The sequence below is a fragment of the Nesoenas mayeri genome, assembly GCF_963082525.1.
Source record: "Nesoenas mayeri genome assembly, chromosome: 23".
Taxonomy (NCBI): Eukaryota; Metazoa; Chordata; class Aves; order Columbiformes; family Columbidae; genus Nesoenas; species Nesoenas mayeri.
Window position 1 is genome coordinate 1,936,462 of NC_137574.1, and position 21,561 is coordinate 1,958,022.

The 21,561-nt window shown below is 53.6% G+C and overlaps 1 protein-coding gene across 1 annotated transcript; it reads left to right on the forward strand.

The window, feature by feature from the left end:
• The first annotated feature begins 6,538 nt into the window (after positions 1 to 6,538).
• RBM15 (RNA binding motif protein 15) lies at positions 6,539 to 14,153 on the forward strand. The gene is made up of 2 exons (XM_080358263.1): positions 6,539 to 9,554; positions 13,833 to 14,153. The coding sequence occupies exon 1, from the start codon at positions 6,619 to 6,621 to the stop codon at positions 9,487 to 9,489; it is 2,871 nt and encodes a 956-aa protein (XP_080214389.1). The 5' UTR covers positions 6,539 to 6,618; the 3' UTR covers positions 9,490 to 9,554; positions 13,833 to 14,153.
• Positions 14,154 to 21,561: the final 7,408 nt, after the last annotated feature.

The window sequence follows — 21,561 nt, forward strand, 5'->3', positions numbered from 1 at the left end:
AGGCCCTAGTGACACCTCACAGAGCATCGTCCCCTTGGGATGCGTCCCCTTCTCCCTGCAAACCCCCTGGTCCCCATGGGACCCCCCCCCCCCACCCCAGCTCCAGCCTCTGCTTTGCATTTATAGCTGCCATTTGCAGCTCTGTTGTTATTTTCTGCTGTTCATTTAAATAAAGCAGCTGACACCATCTCGCTGTTTGTGGAAGGAAACTATTTAGGGACATCACTAGTGGGTTTTGGAAAACTTACCATAACGGGAGGGAGAGCGGCGGTTCCTTCCAGCCTTGCGTCTGCCCAGCTCCATGCCAGCTCCGCTTAGCGGCATCTTTTAATGGGACATTAACGAGTCAAAAAAGTAATTAAAAAAGAAATCACAGGGCAGTTTCTGAGCAGAATAATTGGGAGTCAGCGGGAGCTGGGGGTTCTGTGTGCTTCCCAAGTGCTTGTCCCTCTCGGAGAAGGACACAACATAACCGTAACTGGTTTAAACGTGTCCTGGGTGGTGACGGGTGTGTTGAAAGCTGGGCTGAGCTTGGCAAGGCTGGGTTTTGTGGGGAGAAATGGGTTTGTGAGAGGCTGGGGCTGAACTGACACAACCTCCCCGAGCAGCACTGGGGGAGCTGCGGGTTCTCCTCTCCAGCCTTGGTTGTGGTGATGGGGGGAAAGGTGCTGGTGGAATGAGGGCTCCTGCATCCTACACAATGATGGGGATAAATTGGGGGTGGCTGGTGAGGTGTCCTCCCCTTTGCTAACACCCAGCAGGACACTCGTGGGCTGAAGGTGCATGGCCGTGGGGCTGCTCTGCCCTCGGGCAGCATCCGCTGTCCATTACTTCCCATTCCTATCTTTCCGCCTCTAAATTTAGCCCTTTTGGAGCAGGAATTGAATGGTGGGGAAGGAGGAGAGGACCCTCCAGGTCCATTGTCTGACCAAAGGGAACCTGACATTAAAGGGGAACGTGCATCGTTAAAAATGTTCACGTGCCTCCTCTCTGAACTCGCTGGTCACACGGCAGAGCCGCGTTGGGCCACAAGGACCGGGCTTCTCGGGGTGCAGCGTCTCCCCATCCCGAAACACACGTGTGCTGGGAACCGTCTTGTTTGCACCTTCCCCCATTTCTCTCTGGAGCAGCAGAGGTGTCACTGGAGCCAGTGAGAGTTTTGGGGATAAACCAGCCCTCTTTGGTCCCAGAGATGCTTTTATCTCGCTTGTATAAGGAAACAGTTTTGTCCTACCACAGCCATACCCAAAAAGCCGGGCGAGCAGGAGGGAGGTGATGCACTTGTCAGGGCTCAGACCTTAAACCCACATGGTATATTTGGGTCAGGATGTGCTTTTCTACCCTCTGGGGGTAACAATGAGCCAGGACACTGCCAAAGGATCTGCCGGGGGGCAGAGGGGAGGATGTGGGTGCTCTCGGGTGCTCGGGGAAGCGTGTGGAGCCTGCGCCGAGGACGCTGCTCTGGGCGGATCGATGCTAATCCCGTTGTCTGTGCTGCAGAGACGCGTCCCGGCGGGCCCAGCGCCATGGGCTGGCAGAGCCAGGGGCGCGGGGGTGACGTGGAGATCAGGGTGGCTCGTGTGTCCCGGGGGCATTGGGTTCCCCCATTGTGATCTGAAAAGACAGGGGGTCCCCAGCTTGCACAGCACTTGTTTATCATGGAGCACAGCGCTGAACTCCCAGCCGCAGCTTTGACACCCCAAACCGAAGCTGCCGGCGCTTGCTGCCTCTTCCAAAAGGCTGCTTTGCCTTTTTTTTTTTTTTTAACTTGGATTATGCTTATTTTTGGTGGCTAGAAGAGACCATTGTGTTCAGGAACTTTGCCTTCCCGCATTAGACAGGCCATAAAATGCTGCGTGGTACTAAATCCATATGATTAGCGTTCATTACCGCGGAGGGAACAGGCAGGGAAAGCGCAGCTCCATGGGTGGGGAGCTTTTTAAAGCCATCACCTACGGCCATGCAACCTGTTATGAAAACCCTCTGCGTAACCAAGATGGATTGATGTGCACAGGGGCTGAGCTTTGAAGGTCCCTTCCACCCTAACCGTTCCGTGGTTGTGTGATGAGCGGGAGGGGGCCGGACTCGCCGCGCTCTGCCCTGGGCCAGCCTCGCTTGCTATTCTTGCTCAGCCGTCTGCTCTTTTTTTGGGCTGTCTTTTTTGTCTCCAGCCAGCCAGGCACCCATCTCCCAGACAGGAGAGATGAAAATGAGCTCCCGTCCTCTCTGGAGGGGAAGATCAGGGAGAGACACGGAGGAAAATTGAAGGAAATTAAGCAGAAATAGCTCCAGGGGTCATTTAAAAATATCCCCGCAACTCTCTTAAATATATATTCATAGTCCACGGCTGAGGGAGCTCCAGGCACCGAATGTACAGAGAGGTTTGTGATGAAGACCCACGGGATCTGGCGCAGCTCGACACCTTTTTCACTTGGGAAGGTGTCGGGAAGGAGGGAAGGTGTTGGGAGGACTTGGTCCATCCTGTACAGACATGGCTGTCCTGAGCAGGAGCATCCTCAGCGTCCATGGAGGGGAAACCAGGGCCTGGAGGGAGCACAGAGGGGCCCGGGGTGCTCAGATCTATGTAATTCTAAACCCACATCCAAGCACGAGCTGTCCCCAGGACACGAGGTTTCAGTGGAGGAACATAGCCCTGGATCCCCAATCCTGCCTTAATCCTCTCCGCACTTTGGGGGTTTATTTTTCCCTCTCCATTAATCTCTGAATATTAGGTGGAAAGCGAACAATTACTGCGCTAATGGCTCCATAAATTCCTTCATTACTTATTAAACTCGAGCGCTTCCCCGCACAGCACAGGGGGAAACAAGAGATGCAACGGAGAACCAAAGGGAGCGGAGGGGGGTCAGGAGGGGCTGTGCGGGGCAGAGGGACCAGCTCATCGGGCCCCGGTACATTCACGGGCAGCCGTTGCCATCTGCCGGCAGCGGGACAGGGGACAGAGCTGGGGACACCGGGGGGTCCGGGCTGTGCCTCACGAAGATGCTCCGAGGAGAACAGGGTGCGGGGACCGACCCTGCAAAACGTGTCCCCAGAGCCTTCGGGGATGGTGCTGAGAGAGGCTGGAGCAGGTTGAGGAGCCTTGAACTTGACCCCATCTCCACGTTGTCTCCCAGCGAGTGCTGCACTTGGCTTTCCCGGCTGCGGGAAGAAATCCGCTCTCTCCCGCTTTCCTCGAGCTGCGTTGCTGTTCGCTGCCAAACCTCCCCGGCATCCCGCAGGGTGGATATTCTCCATTATTAGTATTATTACTATTTTCTGCCGGCGAAGGCAAGGGCTGGGCCGCTGCACGAGAATCGCAGGGACGGTGTGGGGGAAGCTGTCGCCTCCTCTCTGGGTCAGTTCACTCAGGGCTGGCGGCTCCGCTCCCGGGGGGCTCGTGTGGCTTCGCCTCAGCGAAGCTGATGGGTTTGGACGCCGGTGACGACCAGCTGGGACACGACCGCATCGCCAGGAGGAGAAGCAGCTCGGCTGAATGCGAAATTGCGAACAAGCGAATGTGTCCCCAGCCGAGATGCTCGCGAGGCTTCTGCCCGTGTCGCTCAGCGGGGCTGCGGGATCTCACCAGGGGAGCTTCTCCTCTTCGCTTCTCCTCCGTCACCCCTCTGTGATCGTCTTCTGCTGGGTTTTGGAAAGAACATGCACAGTTAAACCCCTAGAGAAAAGGTTTTTGCAGGGAAACAGCAAGTTTTATCGGTTCTGCGACACCCAGGTATCCCCTGAGATGAGCCCAGCTCAGCAGAGGGACCTGGATGCGCGACTCCCACGGGCACCAGATGTAATTAGATGTTTATATCTAGGCCAGGGGCTCAAGGGCCATCTGGCACCTTAATTATTCATACACGTATATATAAGTGCAGGCAAAGCGCTCCTTATCGAGCCTGGGCCTGGGGGGAGATTCCTGCTTAGCCTGGTCCTTGCTTACAGCCTGACAAAGCCAGGTCTTCTCCAGGGCTGGTTTTAGGTGCCGTGTTCCCTTTTCCTGGTGCAAAACACACTTTAAAACACACCAGTGCCACCGCTGCACACCAGAGACCCGCAGTGACTGATGTGGAGCTGGAAAAATCCAGAAGAATCATCTCGTGGAAGGAGGGGCTGCAATCAGATGAATGTCCCCGCGGTGGCGCGGCCCAGCGCTCCCCCAAGGTGTCTTTTACGCCCTCGCTCATCAGTTGAATAACTTTAATCTCTGGTTTTTTGCTCCCAAGCCGAGGCACCGCAAGGGAGCGGTCAGACCCCGGGCAGACAGAGCTCTCCAGCCAGTGGAGCTGTGCCAGGTTTTACCCGGCGTAACCTTGAAAATGAAGCTGAAATATGGCAAAATAAGGTTTTTTCCCCCCACAGTTTCAGCTCGTGTCCTCTGCGACGCTCCCACAGGAGCTGGCGGGGGGATCTGCGTGGGATGTGGGCGCATCTGAGCCAGACTAAAATGATGCTTTTGTTTGAATGGTAAACCGGGCTATCCTGCTCCCCACAGCACGCGGTGGGCTGGCTTTCCTGCTTCAACCCATCCCGGCCTCCAGAAACCTTTCTCCCAACCACAGCGGTGCGATATTTCTGTAAAATGAAGAAAAAGCTAATTTTTTTAGGGGAAAACAAACCAAGCAGCCTGATCTTGATCCTTCAGTTGTGTCTCCCCAGGAAAGCAGCTCGACCCCGACAAGAACCACGGCTGCAATAACCCATCTGACAGACTCGGTGTCTCGCTCGGCCGCCCCTCTGCATGCACCCGAGTGTCACTTCATCAGGACCATCCACATCCCCCTAATTGTATCTGCCTCCCATACACTTAACGATAATTAAATCCACGCGAGCCCGGCTCCCGTATTATTGCGGGTCTGCCTCCAGTACACCCGTTAGGTTAACTCTGTGTTGTTAAATAGGAGGATCTCATTTTCAGAAGCTCAACATGTATTTCAAACAGCATTTCTATCGCTCCTCGGTCTATATTTAGACACCAGTTGTTTACCCACCGCTGAAAACCCACCCACAATTTCAGAAGCATCATCTCTGTCAGGAGGAGACGACACGACAGGGAGAAATGCAGCCTAATGGACCGCTATTAAAAAAATCTGATTCAATTCTGTCTCTGTTGGATGAAGACGTTCCAGGGGAGCGATCTGGTTTCCGTGGGGTGGCACAGAGACGCGGGGACATTTCACCCAGGGGCACAGCGAGGAACATGGTGCTTCGTGCTCTCGTTTCAAACCACTTAAGCTGTGATGATAAAACGTGGTTTGGCGGGGGGGGGGGGGGGGGGGGTGGGGGCTGGTGCACCCCTGGGTTCAGTGAAGTTCTTCCTGCTGCAATGTGGTTGCAGGTTTTTTACTTTTCTAATCAGGTACTGCTGGATTTCAACGCATTTCAATGGCCTCAGGGGAAAACCCGAATCAAAGTGTTTCTTGCCCATTGGCTGAGGGACCTGGGCGGTTCAGCTGGAGCTGAGGGGAGACCTTCTGATCTCTGAACTGCCTGAAAGGAGCTTGGAGCCAGGGGGGTCGGGCTCTGCTCCCCAGGAACAAGCGCCAGGAGCAGAGGAAACGGCCTCAAGTTGCGCCAGGGGAGGTTGAGGTTGGATTTAGGAACAATTTCTTCCCCAAAGGGCTGTGGGGCATTGGAACAGGCTGCCCAGGGCAGTGCTGGAGTCACCATCCCTGGAGCGGGGCGGGGCGGGGGGGGGTGAACAGACCGGAGATGACGGAAAAACACCGCACAAACCAACCGACCCGCTGCGCGCCGCAGCCCGGCGCGCTCTGAGCGTTCAGCCGCGGGCGCACGGAGAACTCTGCCGGGGAACCGCCCCCTTCACAGCTAAGACCAATCAGAGTAAGAGCGAGCATGACTGATCTCCGCTTTAGCCAATCCGCAATTTATCTGACTGTACCCAATCATGTGCCAGGGAATGTTTTTGTTGCCCAATGATAAACGAAGAGCGGAGCTTGGGCGGCAGCGTAAGCTTTACCCAATCAGGGCAGCGCAGGAGAGGTTAGCGGGGATTAATGAGGAAAGGGGGCGGGGAAAGAACATCTCGCGAGACGTTGAAAGGGACGACGGGAACTCTCTTCTGAGCGAATGGGGAAGGGCGGGGCGGGGCCGCAGAAGGAGCATTATAATTGGCAGGAAAGAAAGCCAATTAGAAGGAGGCTGTATGTTCGCTAATGAGCAGGGCAAATCCTCTCATGGTTGAATGCTACGATTGACAGAGGAAGAAACCCAATCAGAAGGCCGCGCTCTTTCTAATCATCCAATGCGGGAGCGGGGCATGGAGGAGTGGGGAAGAGGCTCTTCCCGCCCCCGCCTCGCAGGCGCGCGAGGCCGGCCGGTGGAAGGACAACCCGCCGAGCCAATCGCAAATGGCGAAGAGGAGGAGTGGGCGGGCCTTCCGCCCGGCGGCGGCGAGGGGGTGGTGGTGACGCTCCAGGCGGCCAACGAGGGCGGCGGGCCGGCGCCGGGCGGCCAATGGGCGCCGAGGGGGCGGGGCTTGCTGCCGCCGCGGCTTCCAAGATGGCGGCGGGTGCGTGAGCGCGGCGGTCAGTCAGTCGGTGAGGCCGCCGGCGGGAGCAGGGCCGGGGGCGGGAGGGCGCCCCGCCGCCCGCCGCCATGAAGGGCAAGGAGCGCTCGCCGGCCAAAGCCAAGCGTTCGCGGGGCGGCGGGGGCGGCGGCGAGGACTCGGCGTCCTCCTCCTCGTCGGCGCGGGGCGAGCGGAGCAGCAAGAAGCCGAGCGGCTCCGGCGGCTCCAACGGCAGCGGCGGGAAAGCGGCGGCGGCGGCTTCCAACGAGAGCAACAGCGGCAGCAGCCGGCGCGGCCCGCACCCGGACAAGGCCGGCCGGGCCGGCAGCCGCGAGTACGAGGCCGGGGCGGCGGCGGCGGGCGGCGGCAGCCGGCACAGCTACGGCAGCGGGAAAGCCGCGGAGGCGTCGCGGAGCAGCAGCAGCCGCGGGGGTGAGTCCCGGACTGCGGCGGCGGCCCCGTCCTCCTCCTCCTCCGAGTCGGGCGGCGGGGAGTACAAGACGCTGAAGATCAGCGAGCTGGGCTCTGCGCTGAGCGACGAGGCGGTGGAGGACGGGCTGTTCCACGAGTTCAAGCGCTTCGGCGACGTGAGCGTCAAAATCAGCCGCCTCCCGCCCGGCACCGGCGCCGCCGACGAGCGCGTGGCCTTCGTCAACTTCCGCCGGCCCGAGGACGCCCGCGCTGCCAAGCACGCCCGCGGCCGCCTGGTGCTCTACGACCGCCCGCTGAAGATCGAGGCCGTCTATGTCGGAGGCGGCGGAGGGAGCAGCCGGCGGCGCAGCAGCCGTTCCCCGGCGCTGCTGGACAAGGAGTCGCCCTACGGTGCGGCGGCCGTCGGGGTGGCGGCGGCGGTGGCGGCGGCTGTCCGGCACCCCCCGGCCGGGGCCACGCAGCGGGCGCTGTCACCCGCCGGCAGCGGCGGGGCCCTGGGTTACCGAGACTACCGGCTGCAGCAGCTCGCCCTGGGCCGCTTGCCGCCTCCGCCCCCTCTGCCTCGAGAGCTGGAGAGGGAGAGGGACTACGGGGGTTTCTACGAAGCACGAGTGCGGCCGGCCTACGGGTTGGAGCGGGTGGCCGGTGTGGCGGCCGCCGGGGGCTTTCGTGGCGGAGGAGGGGGTGCCGGAGTTGCCAGCGAGGAGGAGATCAGCCCCGAGGACGACCAGAGGGCCAACCGCACGTTGTTCCTGGGTAACCTGGACATCACCGTGAGCGAGTCAGATTTACGCCGAGCTTTTGACCGTTTCGGGGTCATCACCGAGGTGGACATCAAAAGGCCGGGGCGCGGGCAGACCAGCACGTATGGTTTTCTTAAATTTGAAAATCTGGACATGGCGCACCGGGCCAAATTGGCCATGTCAGGAAAGGTGCTTCTGCGCAACCCCATCAAGATCGGGTATGGTAAAGCCACTCCGACTACCCGGCTCTGGGTGGGCGGCCTCGGGCCCTGGGTGCCCCTTGCCGCTCTGGCCAGGGAGTTTGATCGGTTTGGCACCATTCGCACTATTGATTACCGTAAAGGGGATTCGTGGGCTTATATCCAATACGAGAGCTTGGACGCGGCTCAGGCAGCCTGCACCCACATGCGTGGGTTTCCCTTGGGTGGGCCAGATCGCCGCCTCCGCGTAGACTTTGCCGACACCGAGCATCGGTACCAGCAGCCCTACCTGCAGCCTCTGCCTCTGCCACCCCCTGCTCATTACGAGCTTGTGGCGGAGGCGGCTGCTTTTGGGGCTCACCGGGGAGCCCCGCCTGATCCTCTTCGGGGGGCCCGGGACAGGACGCCACCGTTGCTCTATAGAGACCGCGACAGAGACCTTTATCCTGAGACAGAGTGGGTGCCGCCCCCACCCCCTGTGCGGGACAGGAGTAACCGGGCAGCTGCCTACGACCCGCTGGAAAGCTTAGAACGCCGCCGGGATGGTTGGTCCTTGGAGCGGGACCGAGGGGAGAGGGAGTTGGGCAGCAGTAGCAGGGATCAGCCGAGGAAACGCAGGCTGGCGGAGGATGGAGGCCGGCACTTGGACCGCTCTCCAGACAGCGAACGCTCTTCTTCCTCCCGTAAACGTCACTGTTTGACCACAACCTCTCCGCCGGACCGCAGCCCCGAGCTCCTTGGAGGGAGGGAGCGTTACAGTAGCGACCCCGAGCGCTCGTCATCCCGTTTGCTCCTCTTGGAGCGGCCCTCGCCCGTCCGGGAATCTCGCCGGGGCAGCCTGGAGCGAGGGCAGAACGACAAGCGCGACCGTAAAAATTCCGCCGAACGGGAGCGGAAGCATCGCGCTTCTGCGGCAGCCGCCGCGCAGGAGTGCAAAAGTCCGGCCAAAAAGGACGACCGTGGCACGGAAGGAGGTGGCGGAGGCTCCCGCCTCAAACCCCCTCCTCAGAAACAGCAGCAGGACGGGGTGTCGCAGGCTGGGGGAGCCCCCAAGCTGTGCTTGGCTTGGCAGGGGATGCTCCTGCTGAAAAACAGCAACTTCCCCTCCAACATGCACCTGCTGCAGGGGGACCTGGGTGTCGCCAGCAGCCTCCTGGTGGAGGGAGCGACTGGTGGGAAAGTAGCTCAGCTCAAGATCACCCAACGGCTTCGGTTGGACCAGCCCAAGCTGGACGAGGTCAATCGGCGCATCAAAGTGGCGGGTCCCAACGGCTACGCCATCCTTTTGGCCGTGCCTGGGGCGTCGTCAGACAACCGCTCCGCAGCCGGGGCCGCTGAGCCCGCGGCCGCCACCACCTCCACGCAGAGGCCCCTCAGGAATCTGGTGTCCTACCTAAAGCAAAAGCAGGCTGCCGGGGTGATCAGCCTCCCCGTGGGGGGGAACAAAGACAAGGAGAACAGCGGGGTCCTGCACGCTTTCCCACCCTGCGATTTCTCCCAGCAGTTCCTGGACTCCACGGCCAAGGCGTTGGCCAAATCAGAGGACGACTACCTGGTCATGATCATTGTCCGGGGGGCGTCCTAAGGCCCTCGTGTTCTCTGTACCCAGCCCTGCCGACTCCTCCACGCAGCCCCTCCAGCGTGTGCCAGGTGCTATGGGATACAGCCTTAGCCAGCCCCGACGTTATTTTAAATTAGATCTTTGTTTGTAGGTGACTTTCCCTGCCCGTTTTTCTGTTACTACATTTTTCTATAAAAAAACAAAAAGAAGTTAGAAGGCAGAAAGGTTGGTTAGCTGTTAGCGTGAATAGGGTGTTTTGAGAAGCCCCTGTGGGTGGGGGCAGCAGGGAGGTTAGGCCTGCTTTGATTTACAACAAAAAAAAAGAGAAAAAAGAAAAAAAAAAAGACAAAAAAATAGAGGAAAAAAACTGGGGGAGGGGGGAAAGAACAAACTCCCGTCTTCTTAATTTTGATTCGTGTCCTTTTTTCATTTCATGTATTTTAAAGTGAGTTCGATAGCTCATCCTCGATAGAGCTACAAACCTAAAAGACCAGATTTAAAGCACTCAGTAGTTTCAATGGCAAACCACCCACCTCCAGCAGAACTGCTGTCAGCTCCTTGTTTTCCCAGCCCTTCTGATTTGGCAGCGGCCGCCCGGGCGGCGCGGCCCCTTTCCTGGGGAGCCCCCGGGGTCCCCCCGGCTTGCGCAGCTCGAGGTTGGTGTTTTCAGGTGAGCGGCTCCTGCTCCCGGGTGCACTGCACGACATTTCATTCCCTCCCTTGGGTGTTTTCTCTACTCGTCCAGCCCCTCGAATGCATGCACTGAGAGGATGCTTTTTTTAACAGGTGTATTTCTCCTCTTCCTCCGAGTTCTGTTGTATCCCATATATGCACTTTGGGTTTGTAGAAGTGACAACGTTCGGTAAATAGCTGAGGACTTTGTTACAAACCATGAATGTCTTGTGCTTACTCTGGTATGCAAGAAACAAGGAGGTGCTTTGAGAATAACTTTAGTTATATTGTGGGGTTTTGTTTTTACTGCCTTTTTTGTCCCAAAGAGTTGCAGGTACAGTGGGGTCTGGTTCCACAGTGCAAACTCTGAGCAGGTGTGCTTCTCTCCAGAGATGGTTTTAATTCTGTGATGATTTAATTACATAAAAGTTCTCATTAACGTGTTACCTCTTTGTTAATAGCAAGAAACTGCTGTCTGCTTGGGACTTTTCAGGTACAGCACAGTGGGCATTACATGAGGTTTATCATTTCACAGGCATCTGGAGTAAAGTGTTTTTAGCATCTCGGAGAAGTATTAAATGTGCTCTGAGGTGCTGAGGTTGGAGCTCTGGTTCCTGTGATTCTAGGAGGAAACAGTTTACTTTTTCTTTTGAAGAAGAACTTAGTTCGTTGTTTCTTTTTCCCCCACTGGTTGGGCACTTTTCTCCAGCTGTCTCCAACACGGGCATTGAGGGGGAAGAGGGATCTAAATCCCTGTCGTCTTCCGTAACGACCGAAGGGATGTTGCAGTGACCTTCGAAACCGAGGTGTCACTATGACCATATCTACCTACAGGCCCCAAAATTGGAATCTTGCACTTAAACCCAGAATGTAGTCTTGCACTTAGCAACGTTTGCAGCGACCTGGGCAACGGGAAAGCGATGCTGCTCTGCTCGGTCCATCCTCCGATTTATTCCTTGGGCAGTTGATACCGGGGCCGAGCTGATTTCCATTTCAACTCGCACGAAGCCAAAATCCCGTTCAAAATGCAGAATACTGCACAGAGGAGGAAATGAATGTATTTTATGGGCCCAGCAGTTTGGAAGGTGACTGTACCTGCCTGAGATTCGCTGTCACAAAATAGGAATTTCTGTAATACGAACCGCTCGTGCTTTGGTTTACGAGAGATTTGATTCCCTTTGGCCGCAATGAGTAGCCGTAGCATCCCAAAATTGCGGCAAAGTCAGAATTGGAACGTGGCAGCGTATCTTGAAAACAGATTTTTGGTTTTAGAGCTACTTCTCTTTCTCAATGGAAACATAAAAGCCTCATTTAATGCTCTTAAATATTTGAGGGTAAAATCCAGGATTTCTGGGTTGTCGTCCTTCAGCGTGAATGTAATAGATGGCAGAATTCAGCTGTTCGTCTTACTATTAACAATGAGATTTTATTTGAAAAGGCACCGGTAACTCCAAGAACTGTGTTTTAGAAGATAAGGTGTGTTTACCACTAATTGCAGAGAATGTTTTAATTGGGCGGGTGTCTGTTGCGCGGCGGCCGCTGCCCCGCAGCCCCGTGCTGCCGTTCCCAGCGCCTTTTCTGACGCGAGTCGCCTTCAAGCGCAGAGTCCTGAAGGAAATTTGAGCCGCCGGCAATTTAAATCTACCCAAAACCAAAAAAAAAACCCCCAAAAACGAAGCACTAATGTCATTTGTGTTCAACACTTAAACTTGCTGAGAACAGTGTTCATTCCGCCGACACGCAGCAGGCACCTGCTTTTAAAACCCGTAAAACTTGGGGTCAGCGTAGCTTGTCGAAGCCAACTCGGTGCGGGAACCTTTTTGGAAAGAGCATCCGAGGTGCGCTTTGTTTTTCCCGTGTAAATCGCGGTGGTTGTACCTGCCTTGGGCTTTAGGAGTCAAACCTGAGCTGCGCTGGGGGCGACCAGGAGCAGGCGAGGCCGCATTTGACTCCAGGTTTTCCGGTTCCTTAATTAACCGAGTACCTGCTTCTTTAAATCTGGTTTATTTGTGGTTGCTGCTCTGTTTTGTAAGCAAGGATTTTAACACCCTTTGAGGGTCCTTAATGTCCAAACATAGTTGATTGGCGATGTGTTTTTTGCCGGCACCTCAAAAAGGTTCCCGTGCTGCCGTGGAGGCCGGTGCAGCTTTTCCCTTCGCTCCCAAGTTTGCACCATTGGAGTCCATTAAAAGTTGTCTTGGCCAGGGCGGGGGGCAGGTAAAAGCCTGTGTTGTACCAACACCGCTTGTGTGTAGAGCAAAGCAGATGTAGCAGACCGCAGGTCTTTGGCATTACGTTGCTCAGTATTCCTCCGATCGTCGTGTGCAGCTGCTGTTCCGATATTTCATTATTTTGTTGAATTAGCGTGGAAAAAGGATGTCCTTTTCCTGAATCCGTTCATAGCTGGGCTCTGTGCTTTGGGGAAAGAACCTCAAATGACTCATACTTTTGTTTAAGGTTTGGTTTTTTTACTATTTTTCAATTGGAAACCTTACGCAACTTCCTCGGCACCGCCCGGGGTTGGTTTGACCGGTCTGTGTTCACTGCGGCGCGAGCACCGACCTCACCCCCAACTCCCGAAATTCCAGGGGTTTTGATTACAAATACCAACGCATCCTTGTGCGAGACGGAGAGGAGGGTGTTATGTGCCAGGCAGAGAAACTTTCCACTCTCTCTTTATTTTATAATTTCACAAGGATGTTAAAGGATTGAAATGCTTTGGTGATGAATTGCTCAGCCCCCTGGGAAGAGCTTTGGGTTTCTCACGTGCATTGAGGAACCATCTGGTTGATGGGAACGGAGGCGAAAGGCTTCGAGTATTAATAGGGAGGAGGCGGGAAGGCGGGTTCAAAAACTCTGGGGACTCAGGGAAAATGGCCGGGAAAGTCGGGATTCCCAGCTCTGAGAAAAACAGTGTTGAGGGCAGAGCTCGGCCAGAAACCAAAGGGAAGGGATTCCTGCTGTGGCGTGCAGAGCCTTTGGGGTTCTTTCCCCTTTGTCTCCCCTTTTCTGCAGATAGCACCCAAGGACAGATATTCCAATGATTTCTAAACGGAATGATGAAATGAATTTTGTATTGGGCTTAAAGCAGAACGTACGGTTCCGAGAATAGTCCGTTGAATATTCAACTTGGTGCAGTTTCGATTGTGTGAAAATGATGGATGAGGAGTATTACTTGAAGGGGAACAGTTTGAAATTCCATTAGGTGTGTCTTTGATTTGACCGTCTCTTTAATATTGGAGTTGTCCGCTGTTAGAATTACGCAGCAAAATGAGAACAAAAGAGAAACGTGTAACACTACATTTCGTGGCTTTGTCGATAAGTTGCCTTCAGGAACTGTTCTTTGAGGAAAGTCAACGGAATTACCGATAATTCCGTTGGTTTTTCTCATGGTTAATTATTTCGATGTGTCCCATTAACTTACCGCAAGTTGAATAATCATCAGTACTGTAAGCCTGGTTTAACCTCGGTCCAAAAAGAAGCCCTGCACTACTCGTTATGCATCTATACAGAGAAAGTGGCTTAATTTCAAGGTTTCTTGCCCGCAGGTGGAATTGGTGCTTTTTGAAATCCAAGTAGAACATTCAGAAAGGCCTTGTAGCTCTTTATGTTCATCTGTATAATGTAGGAAGGGGAAAAAAAATCATCTGTTGTGTACATTTGTATTGAAATAACATTTTCTTTCCTCCTGCAAGCAAAGCTGGTGGACTGCGGAAGACAAGCGCATGGATACTGAGCTCTAATGGACCTTTGGGAAGAGAAGCTGCAGCTTAATGTGGAATTTCCATGGGCCTCTTGATGGAAGAAAGCTTATCTGTTTAGTATTTGTGCATTTTACTAAAATGGCAGCTTTAAAAAAAAAAAGTTGTGTATCTGCTATTGTGATGCCAATGCCCGTGTTTTAAGTGGAAAACTATGACCTCTTTGCTTTGTGCTGTGTACACAAGATTGCTGGAAAAAGTAAAGGAATACCCTTTTTATGGCTCACACAGCTTAAAAGTAGCTGTCACAAACATGCGCTCACAGTTGAGCTGATTTTGTTTCATTCTAAATAAATTGTTTCTTTTGAGGAAAATGGTTTTTCTGCCTGGAAGTGAATTGACGACAAACGTTTGGCCCCTTGGTTCGCAGCCCGAGGGGTCGTTTGCCGCTGCCGCTCCATGTTTGAGCTCTGATAGTTTGTGGGTCTTTGAGCAAGACGCAGGGAGAAGCGACACCTTTCGCGTTGACCGACCTCGTGTACCGAATCCGGAAGGAATCTGGTTGATTGGCTGCGGCACCCCCTTGGTTTGCAGTGAAAAGCGGGGTCGCCGGCTGCTCTAACTCCTCATCTTGGCGAGGAAGCGGTGCCGACGCTGCCGTGAGAACGCAGGGAGCGTCGCCCCGCGTCTCGGAACCCCGTCCACGGCTGGGGCTTCGCTGTCGGAAGAGCTGGAGTTGCTGAATTTTAAGTTTCTGATTTAAGTTGTTCACCCACCGCGTTTGGCTTTAGTTTTGATTCTTTTTCTTTTTCTTTTTTTTTTTAATTTTGAAGAAAAAAAAAAAAAGTTTGAGATGATTGCTTTTGAATCTTTGCACGTTAACCTTTGCACCACACTGCCAAAAGAAAAGAGAAATGAGTCCTTAGGAGTGTTAAAATGATGGTAATAAAGCCTTTGCTGACACACCCGAGGCGCTGCTCCATCTCCGGGGGCTTTTCAGCAGTTCGGGTTTAGTGCTGAATGGATGAAGAGTTCCGGAGAGCTAGAGTCGGTAATTTCACCAAACCTTTGCGTTGGTGTCTCAGTGCCTTATTCTGACCGGTTCACGAAGCAAACGGTTCCACACGCCTCGGATGTGCATGCACCCTGCTCGCGCCCCCGCTCCGGCTGCACGTGCGCTTGCAGCCGCCTCCCGGTGTAGTACAGATGGTGAGATGAGCAAAAGAGTAATAATTATGGAGGCGTTACGGAGGCGTCCGGAAAAGTGTTGTGTGCTGTAGTTGCTACGTTCTCCTGTGTTTTGGGGGCTCCTGAGCTTTGGAAGGTTCCAGTGCACGGCTCCACGTTTGCTGCACGTTTGACGACCGCAGACGGCGAGGAGGAGCTGACCCGGCGTCGTCGTTGGCTTCGGAACCCTCCGGTGCTGTGCGTTTTGGTAGAGTTAATGTGACGTTGCAGATGAAGACGCCTTGAGACTCCAGCTTGCTCTGATTGCCTTGGCGTAACTTGTCACCTCCCGCGGACGCCCAACCCAGCGCGCGGTCCTTGCTGGGTGCCCTCAACCCGAGGATGCTGCGGTCGTGCCGTTCCCGGCGCAAAGAGCTCAGGAAATCCCACCAACAGGTAAGGGGGGTTTGCGAGCTTGAGCTGAATTGTGATGTAAAACAAGATTATCTTATTGTTCGCCTCTTTTTTAAATTATTTTTCTAGCCTACTAACTTTTACTGATGTGTTTTCTGTGGTCTTTGTCCACTCTGGAGCAAAGGAGCGAACTCGTCGCTGTATCTTCTGTATTGTATTTTGGGGGTTCCCGTTGTCGAACGGGAGGGGGTTTTTCTGCCGACCTGAGCAAGATGCTGCGCGGGTGTAAAACCGCAGGTTTTCAGCTTGGCGAGCTAGAGCTGGTATTGGGACTTTGTGAACCGCTTGAATTAATTCTGTTTATAATGTGTATGTGTTAATACGGAAAGCCAACTAATGATTAGGCAAAGCTACGTGTGTGTTTATGGGATGCTGGTGTGAGCATTTAAATTAAACCATTTATTGTAAACGGGAGCACTTGTAGATATTGGTGGCGACACGGGGAGACTTTTGAGATGCCTTTTTTCCAGAAGCTGGTGTTTGTGGTTAAAATCAGTATTTTCGCAATGTATCTTGTGTTGGGTTGAGATGCCATCTCTGAATCTGGTGATTTGAAGTGTTGTATGGAAGGCTGGGAGCTGTGACGGGAGGCGTGTTGGAGCCTCTTTACCGGGGCTGGGTGGTGGTGCCAGTAGGAAATGAGCCGTGTGTTGGTGTCACCAAACGCAGGAGATGGTTTTGCCGAGCTGGCCGGCGCTCGTGTTTTAGGGGTCGGGCGCTCTCCCACTTTTTGGGTCTGCTTGGAATGGTCTGACAGCAAACGGGTCCATCAGTGGCTGTTCCAGAGGGGATCTGACTCAGATTTTACTGTGGATTTAACCAGGAGATTGTTCCCTGTCTCCTTTATTTATTCCAAGACTTGGAGGTGTCGTGGGATGCGGTGTGGGATGGTTCCGCGACGGTTGCTCTGCAGTAGCGGGTTGTTTTTCGTGCGCTGGGTCTGAATCGGTTAGAGCGATGCTGCAGCTGCCAGCTAAAGCCGGGCTTTTGTTAAAACTAGTCTCTTGGAAGGGTTAAGTGCTCTATATGCATCATATTAATTTGGCTAATGAGACTTCTGGGGAAAGTGGATTTATAAAGAGAACCATTTAATTAACTGCTCTGCAGTAGAAAGTGATGCAAGTGGATTAGACGGGGAACCGGTTATTTGAATTCACACATTTTTTTTGTAGAGTTGTGCTTTTACCAGCCGCAGCTGAATTAATAGGAAAGTTTAAAACATCAGATGGCCCAGATTCTGCTCCTCGCTAATAACAAGCTTATGTTCGCCTCGTGCTGCTGCTTTACAATCAAATGGCAAATGCTCTTGGAGGAGACGCTCACACCGCGTGTCCTGGTTTTGGGCGCGAGTGGGTGGGACGAAGCGTCTACAGAAGGGCCAGAGAGAGGACTGGCAAGTGGCTTGGGCTGCTCGGTGGTTCCTATTGTGTCTTGTTGGTTATTGTCTCGGAGCTGCGTGCCCGGGTTTAATTACAGCCGCCTGGAGAACTGGGGGGAGCAGAATAAGCTGCCGAAGGGCTCGCTCAGCGCTGGGATGGGTTATTGGGCTGATTAACCTGGTGTTCCCCCTCTTTGTTCATGTGCTGATCAGCTGAGGTGCTGCTGGAAGGAGAACGCGGCCGTGGTGACACAGAGGTCTCCTGCAGGGTGTTTCGAAAAAACGGACGCGTTTCACATCAGTTGCCGTTTGAAATTGGGTCTGTCTTATTGAAACACCCTGTGTTTTGTCAATCCTTTGTATCCCGCTCCAGGGATGCGCTAATTAAGGAGAATCGAGGTACAGGCGCTGTCAAACGTGATGATGCTCATGAGTTGCACCCTCCCAGCTCCTGTGTCCCAGATTTCGGGTTGAGCTCATGCGTGTTGTCCCAGGATTGGGATGGGTTGTGCGTGCCCGTGGTGGCGCCCACGATGAGCCGCGGGTTGACTGTGGGTAAGGGATATTTCATCCTCTTGTCCCCCTGCCTTGACCTTCATACCTAGTGCTGCAATCGGATCTGAAGATGGGGCTGTAGATTTTTAGCTATCTGCAGCCTCTCCTGTCCCCAGACCCAGCGATAGGTCAGGCCGACTTTTAGCAACGCGTACAGCTTAACCCTGCTCCAAACTCGCACTTCTCCCTGGAGTTTCTACCATTTGTAGCAAGTGAGCACTTAGATCCCGCAGGCTGGTTCTCCTTCCGCATGCGAGCGCTGTGTGTCAAGCCTGTAAAATGAGATATTTTAGGTGTGCCTGGCGACACATAAAGTGCAGAAGGATTTAAGGGAAGGCAACGAGGTCTCTCGAGGTTGTTGTTAAGCTCTTGTTGCTGTCTGGCCTGGCCTGGGATGTCTCCAGGGATGGTTCATCCACCACCTCTCTGGCCAGCCTCGGCCAGGCTCTCACCACCCTCAGGGCCAACAGTTTAATCCTCATGTCCAGCCTGAATCTCCCTCCTTTAGTTTCAAACCATCACCCCGTGTCCAACGCCGAGCTGCTGCCATTGAGCCTCACGGGGTGGGCACAGCGAGGAAGAGGATGGTGTTAATTCTCTTATCTCAGCCGGCTTGGCCGTACCTCCCTTTTCCTGCTTGACAAAGGCCTTAAGGGTCGAAAATCAATTTATTGGCAGTTGATTAGTCACTGAGGTGTTGTAAAGACACCCTTTGCCTCTCCGGAGCCAGAACGCGATCCTTGCCCTGTCTTGCCCACGTTAGAAATACCGGTCGGGGAAAGTTTTGCCAAGCTCGGGGGTGACTTGGGAGGCAAAGCCTTTGTTTGTGGCTTTGGAAATGAAGACTTTACCCCAGGAATTCCTTCTGAAATTGTCCATGGCCATGAGCAGGAGCTCCCATCTCCTTTGCAGACATCACAGGCTGGAGAGCTGTTCCCCGGGGATCTCTTGGCTAAAGCTCAAACTTTGGGTATTTCAAACATCTGCTTTATTTTTCTTTTCCTTAGAGCAGCTTATAAATTCTCATTGACTTCCATGGAAATCGTTAGGCTGCCTTTAAAGAACGAGGCTGCGGGACGTGTGCGCAGGGAGGGAAACAGGCACAACAACTACGAAACAGAGCGCGGGGTGTCCCTGTTATCGGCGTTTGGGGGAGCAAACGGCGCAACGGCGGGCGAGGGCAGCGCCGCTGCGCTTCCTGCGGCGGGACGGCCGCGGGGCACGTCCTCACCGCCTGTTTTAAAGCGCTTCTTGCTTTCTTCCTGCGGCCGAAGGGAAAACCGGCAGCGTCAGGAGGGGGAGCAGCGCTTGGGGTGTGCTGTGCGTCATGCTGTGTGCAGCCACCCCAAAACCAGACCCGTGCTGCCGCAGCCACCAAAAACCTTCTCATTCACCTGCAGTATGTCGATTGTTTCCCCCACTCTGCATCCTGCCAAGCGGGTGTTTCTCACGATATCACTGTAGGCCAGAGTCTTGCCATGTTTTTTGTGCCGAAAAGGGTCAATCTGAGGTCCGGACGATGGGTTAAACTCAGAATTTCTGGGATCCCGAGCGCTCCGTGGTTCCTGGTCGGCTTCTCCCAGTGCTTGTGCACATCAGAACGGCTGGAACAGTTCCAGCCCTTGGCGGGGATGTTGTCGAGAGATAAAGATCTTTGCTCATTGTGCAATAAACACCAGGGTCGCCTTTCTCTGCGTTTAGCGCCGGGTTTATCGGTCGCCAGTTTATCAGAGCGGTGGGAAAGTCCCAGCCTTGGTTGTTGGTACATTATTATATTTTCAATCGAGAACAGAGGTCGGCCGTGGAGAGCGCGAGGCGGGGAGGCTTCTCTTGTGCGCTGAAGAATGGCTAAATCCATGTTTTAAAACCTCTATCCTGACTTTTGGTGACCCGGGGCAGCGTTCACAAGTGCAGAGTAAAGAAGGGGACCCCTGGCCGGCCCCAGGGCCCTCAGAGGCCCCGGTGCATGTACAAAACAATGATATAAAATAGTCCCAGTGTGAGCTGAGGACTCACACAGCGCAATCTCTGATTGCACCGGCTTCCGTAGCTTTGATAGACCCGAGCTGAGACTTAGAGACCTGCTGTTGGGATACAGCGAAAATCCGAGGTTGATTCCTTGGGCTTTTTGTCCCTCGGGTCCTCCAGGGGGTGCTGGCATTGCCATTAGTTTTACAGCTTCGTTTAGGTTTCTTTTTTCATTATTTATTACAAGTTAAATTGTTTTCTCCGCAAGATCCCTGGTAGGTTTTAGCAGGTTCATTCAAGTATCTCCTCAACCTATATCTGATAAAAAAGGCCGTTTAGGACCTTCTCCTCAGCAGCCTTTTGTCTGCCAGGATGCTCAGCAGTTTCAGCTATTGCTTTACCACAGTTTTCTTCACTTGTTTCTTCTGTAAGTGCTGGAGCTGCTGTTTCTCACCACTGAAGGACAGTAGCTGCCGGTTGGGGATGTTACTACTAAATTCACCCCAAAAAGTTGGACCGGGTGGTCCTTGTGGTCTCTTCCAACCGGGTGTTTTAGGCTTCTCCAGCCTGTATTGTGTGGCCGGGTGATGGACCAGGTGCGAAGGGGGTTTCTATTACAGCTTTTAAACTCATTTGTGTCCCAGCAAGCCCTGCGTTTTGCGTTTATCCCAACGGTGCGCGATGCCCTTTACTCTGCAAACCTGGCTTTGTCAAGTTATTTGCAAGACGACTTCAATGGGATGGAAAAACTGTCCTCGGGGCAGGCGTTCCCATTGCCGTTGCTGTTTGTTTCTCTAATGCACGTGTGTCTTGCGAGGAAATAAACGCCTGTAGCATTCAGAGCTAAACATGTGTTCTGTTCTTGCCTCCTCAGGGAAAGGTGTGAGCGGAGAGAAGCGTCTCAAGCACCACATGGGATCCTGAGCAAAGACAAACAGCTTGAAGACTCTTGTCCACCACCCGTCCGACGCTGGGACCGCACAGGGATGCTGGAGGAGATTCTCATTATGGGGACTGGTTTCCTCACCCTCTTTTAATAGATAAGAGGCATTCGGGGCTAGAGAAAGGTACTTTGCCTATGTAAAATCCCTATTAGGGCCAAGAAAGGCTGATGGTGCCCGTCTGTCCTGAGCTATTTGCTCCTTTGCAGAGAGGGTACCAGCACTTGGGGGAGGCGTTTTCCTGAATGAGGGTGAGGTTAGCTAACAAAAAGCACCCCCAAGCTCAAATATGTCCTAGAAATGCAGAATAAGATGAGTTTTTTAAGCTTTTTGGATTGGGAAACGTGAAGCCAAGTTTTCCCGATAGTTCCCTCTATTAGCAACCGGGTGTTTTTAATTTGTTCAGTGATGAACTGGAATGTTTCCGGAGGTGAGAACTCACGGTTTTTGGAACAGGCCCACTCGAGGTCTTGCTGCAGGATATTAAGTGGCACGAGCGAGTCCCGCACCGTGTTGGATGCACCGGTGAAGGTGTAAAAGGACAATTTTGGAAGCACTTGCTGCCCGTGGGTTCCGAATCAGCGTATGATAAATTAACCGCTTTGTAACGCTGATATTCTCCATCCGCTGCAAATTCAGGGCTCGTTTTCCCCTCGTTTCAGCCCAGTTTCTTTGGTGTTGTGTAACTGCTGAATTTGCCCCATTCTCTGCGAGGGAACTTAACCCGCGGCAGAGTTTTAGCTCCTTAATACCGCCGTAATGTCCTGTAGCTTTTTATTAAATACAGGCCGCTTAATTTCATGCTTGGAATAACCCATTTGACAGTTTAAATGAGTGTTTCTGTAGGGGAAACAACTCTCTTGTTGGTTTAATATTAAAAAAGAATGGGGAAGGATAATGCGAGTGGCTGGGATGGTTGCGTGTAAAACCTTTGCATATCCCAGATCTGTGTAATAATTTCTAATAGCTAATGCTAATGCAAAAGAATTGCAACCTCACTACCGGAAAGTAGAAGCATCTGCATTACATCTTGCTGGTCCAAATTAAATCTCTAGGACGCCGGTTGGCTATAGACTCATTATCGCTGCCTTTGAGTGCCCTGTGGATCCAGGGAGCTGCTGGGTGATGGGGAGGGGGCTGTGAGAGATTGGGACGGTCTTAAATGTGCTGATTGTGGTACTGCCTTTCATTAGAGCTGGTTTTTCTTGCAGGTCCCCTGTGCTGCGGCAATTAACACCAT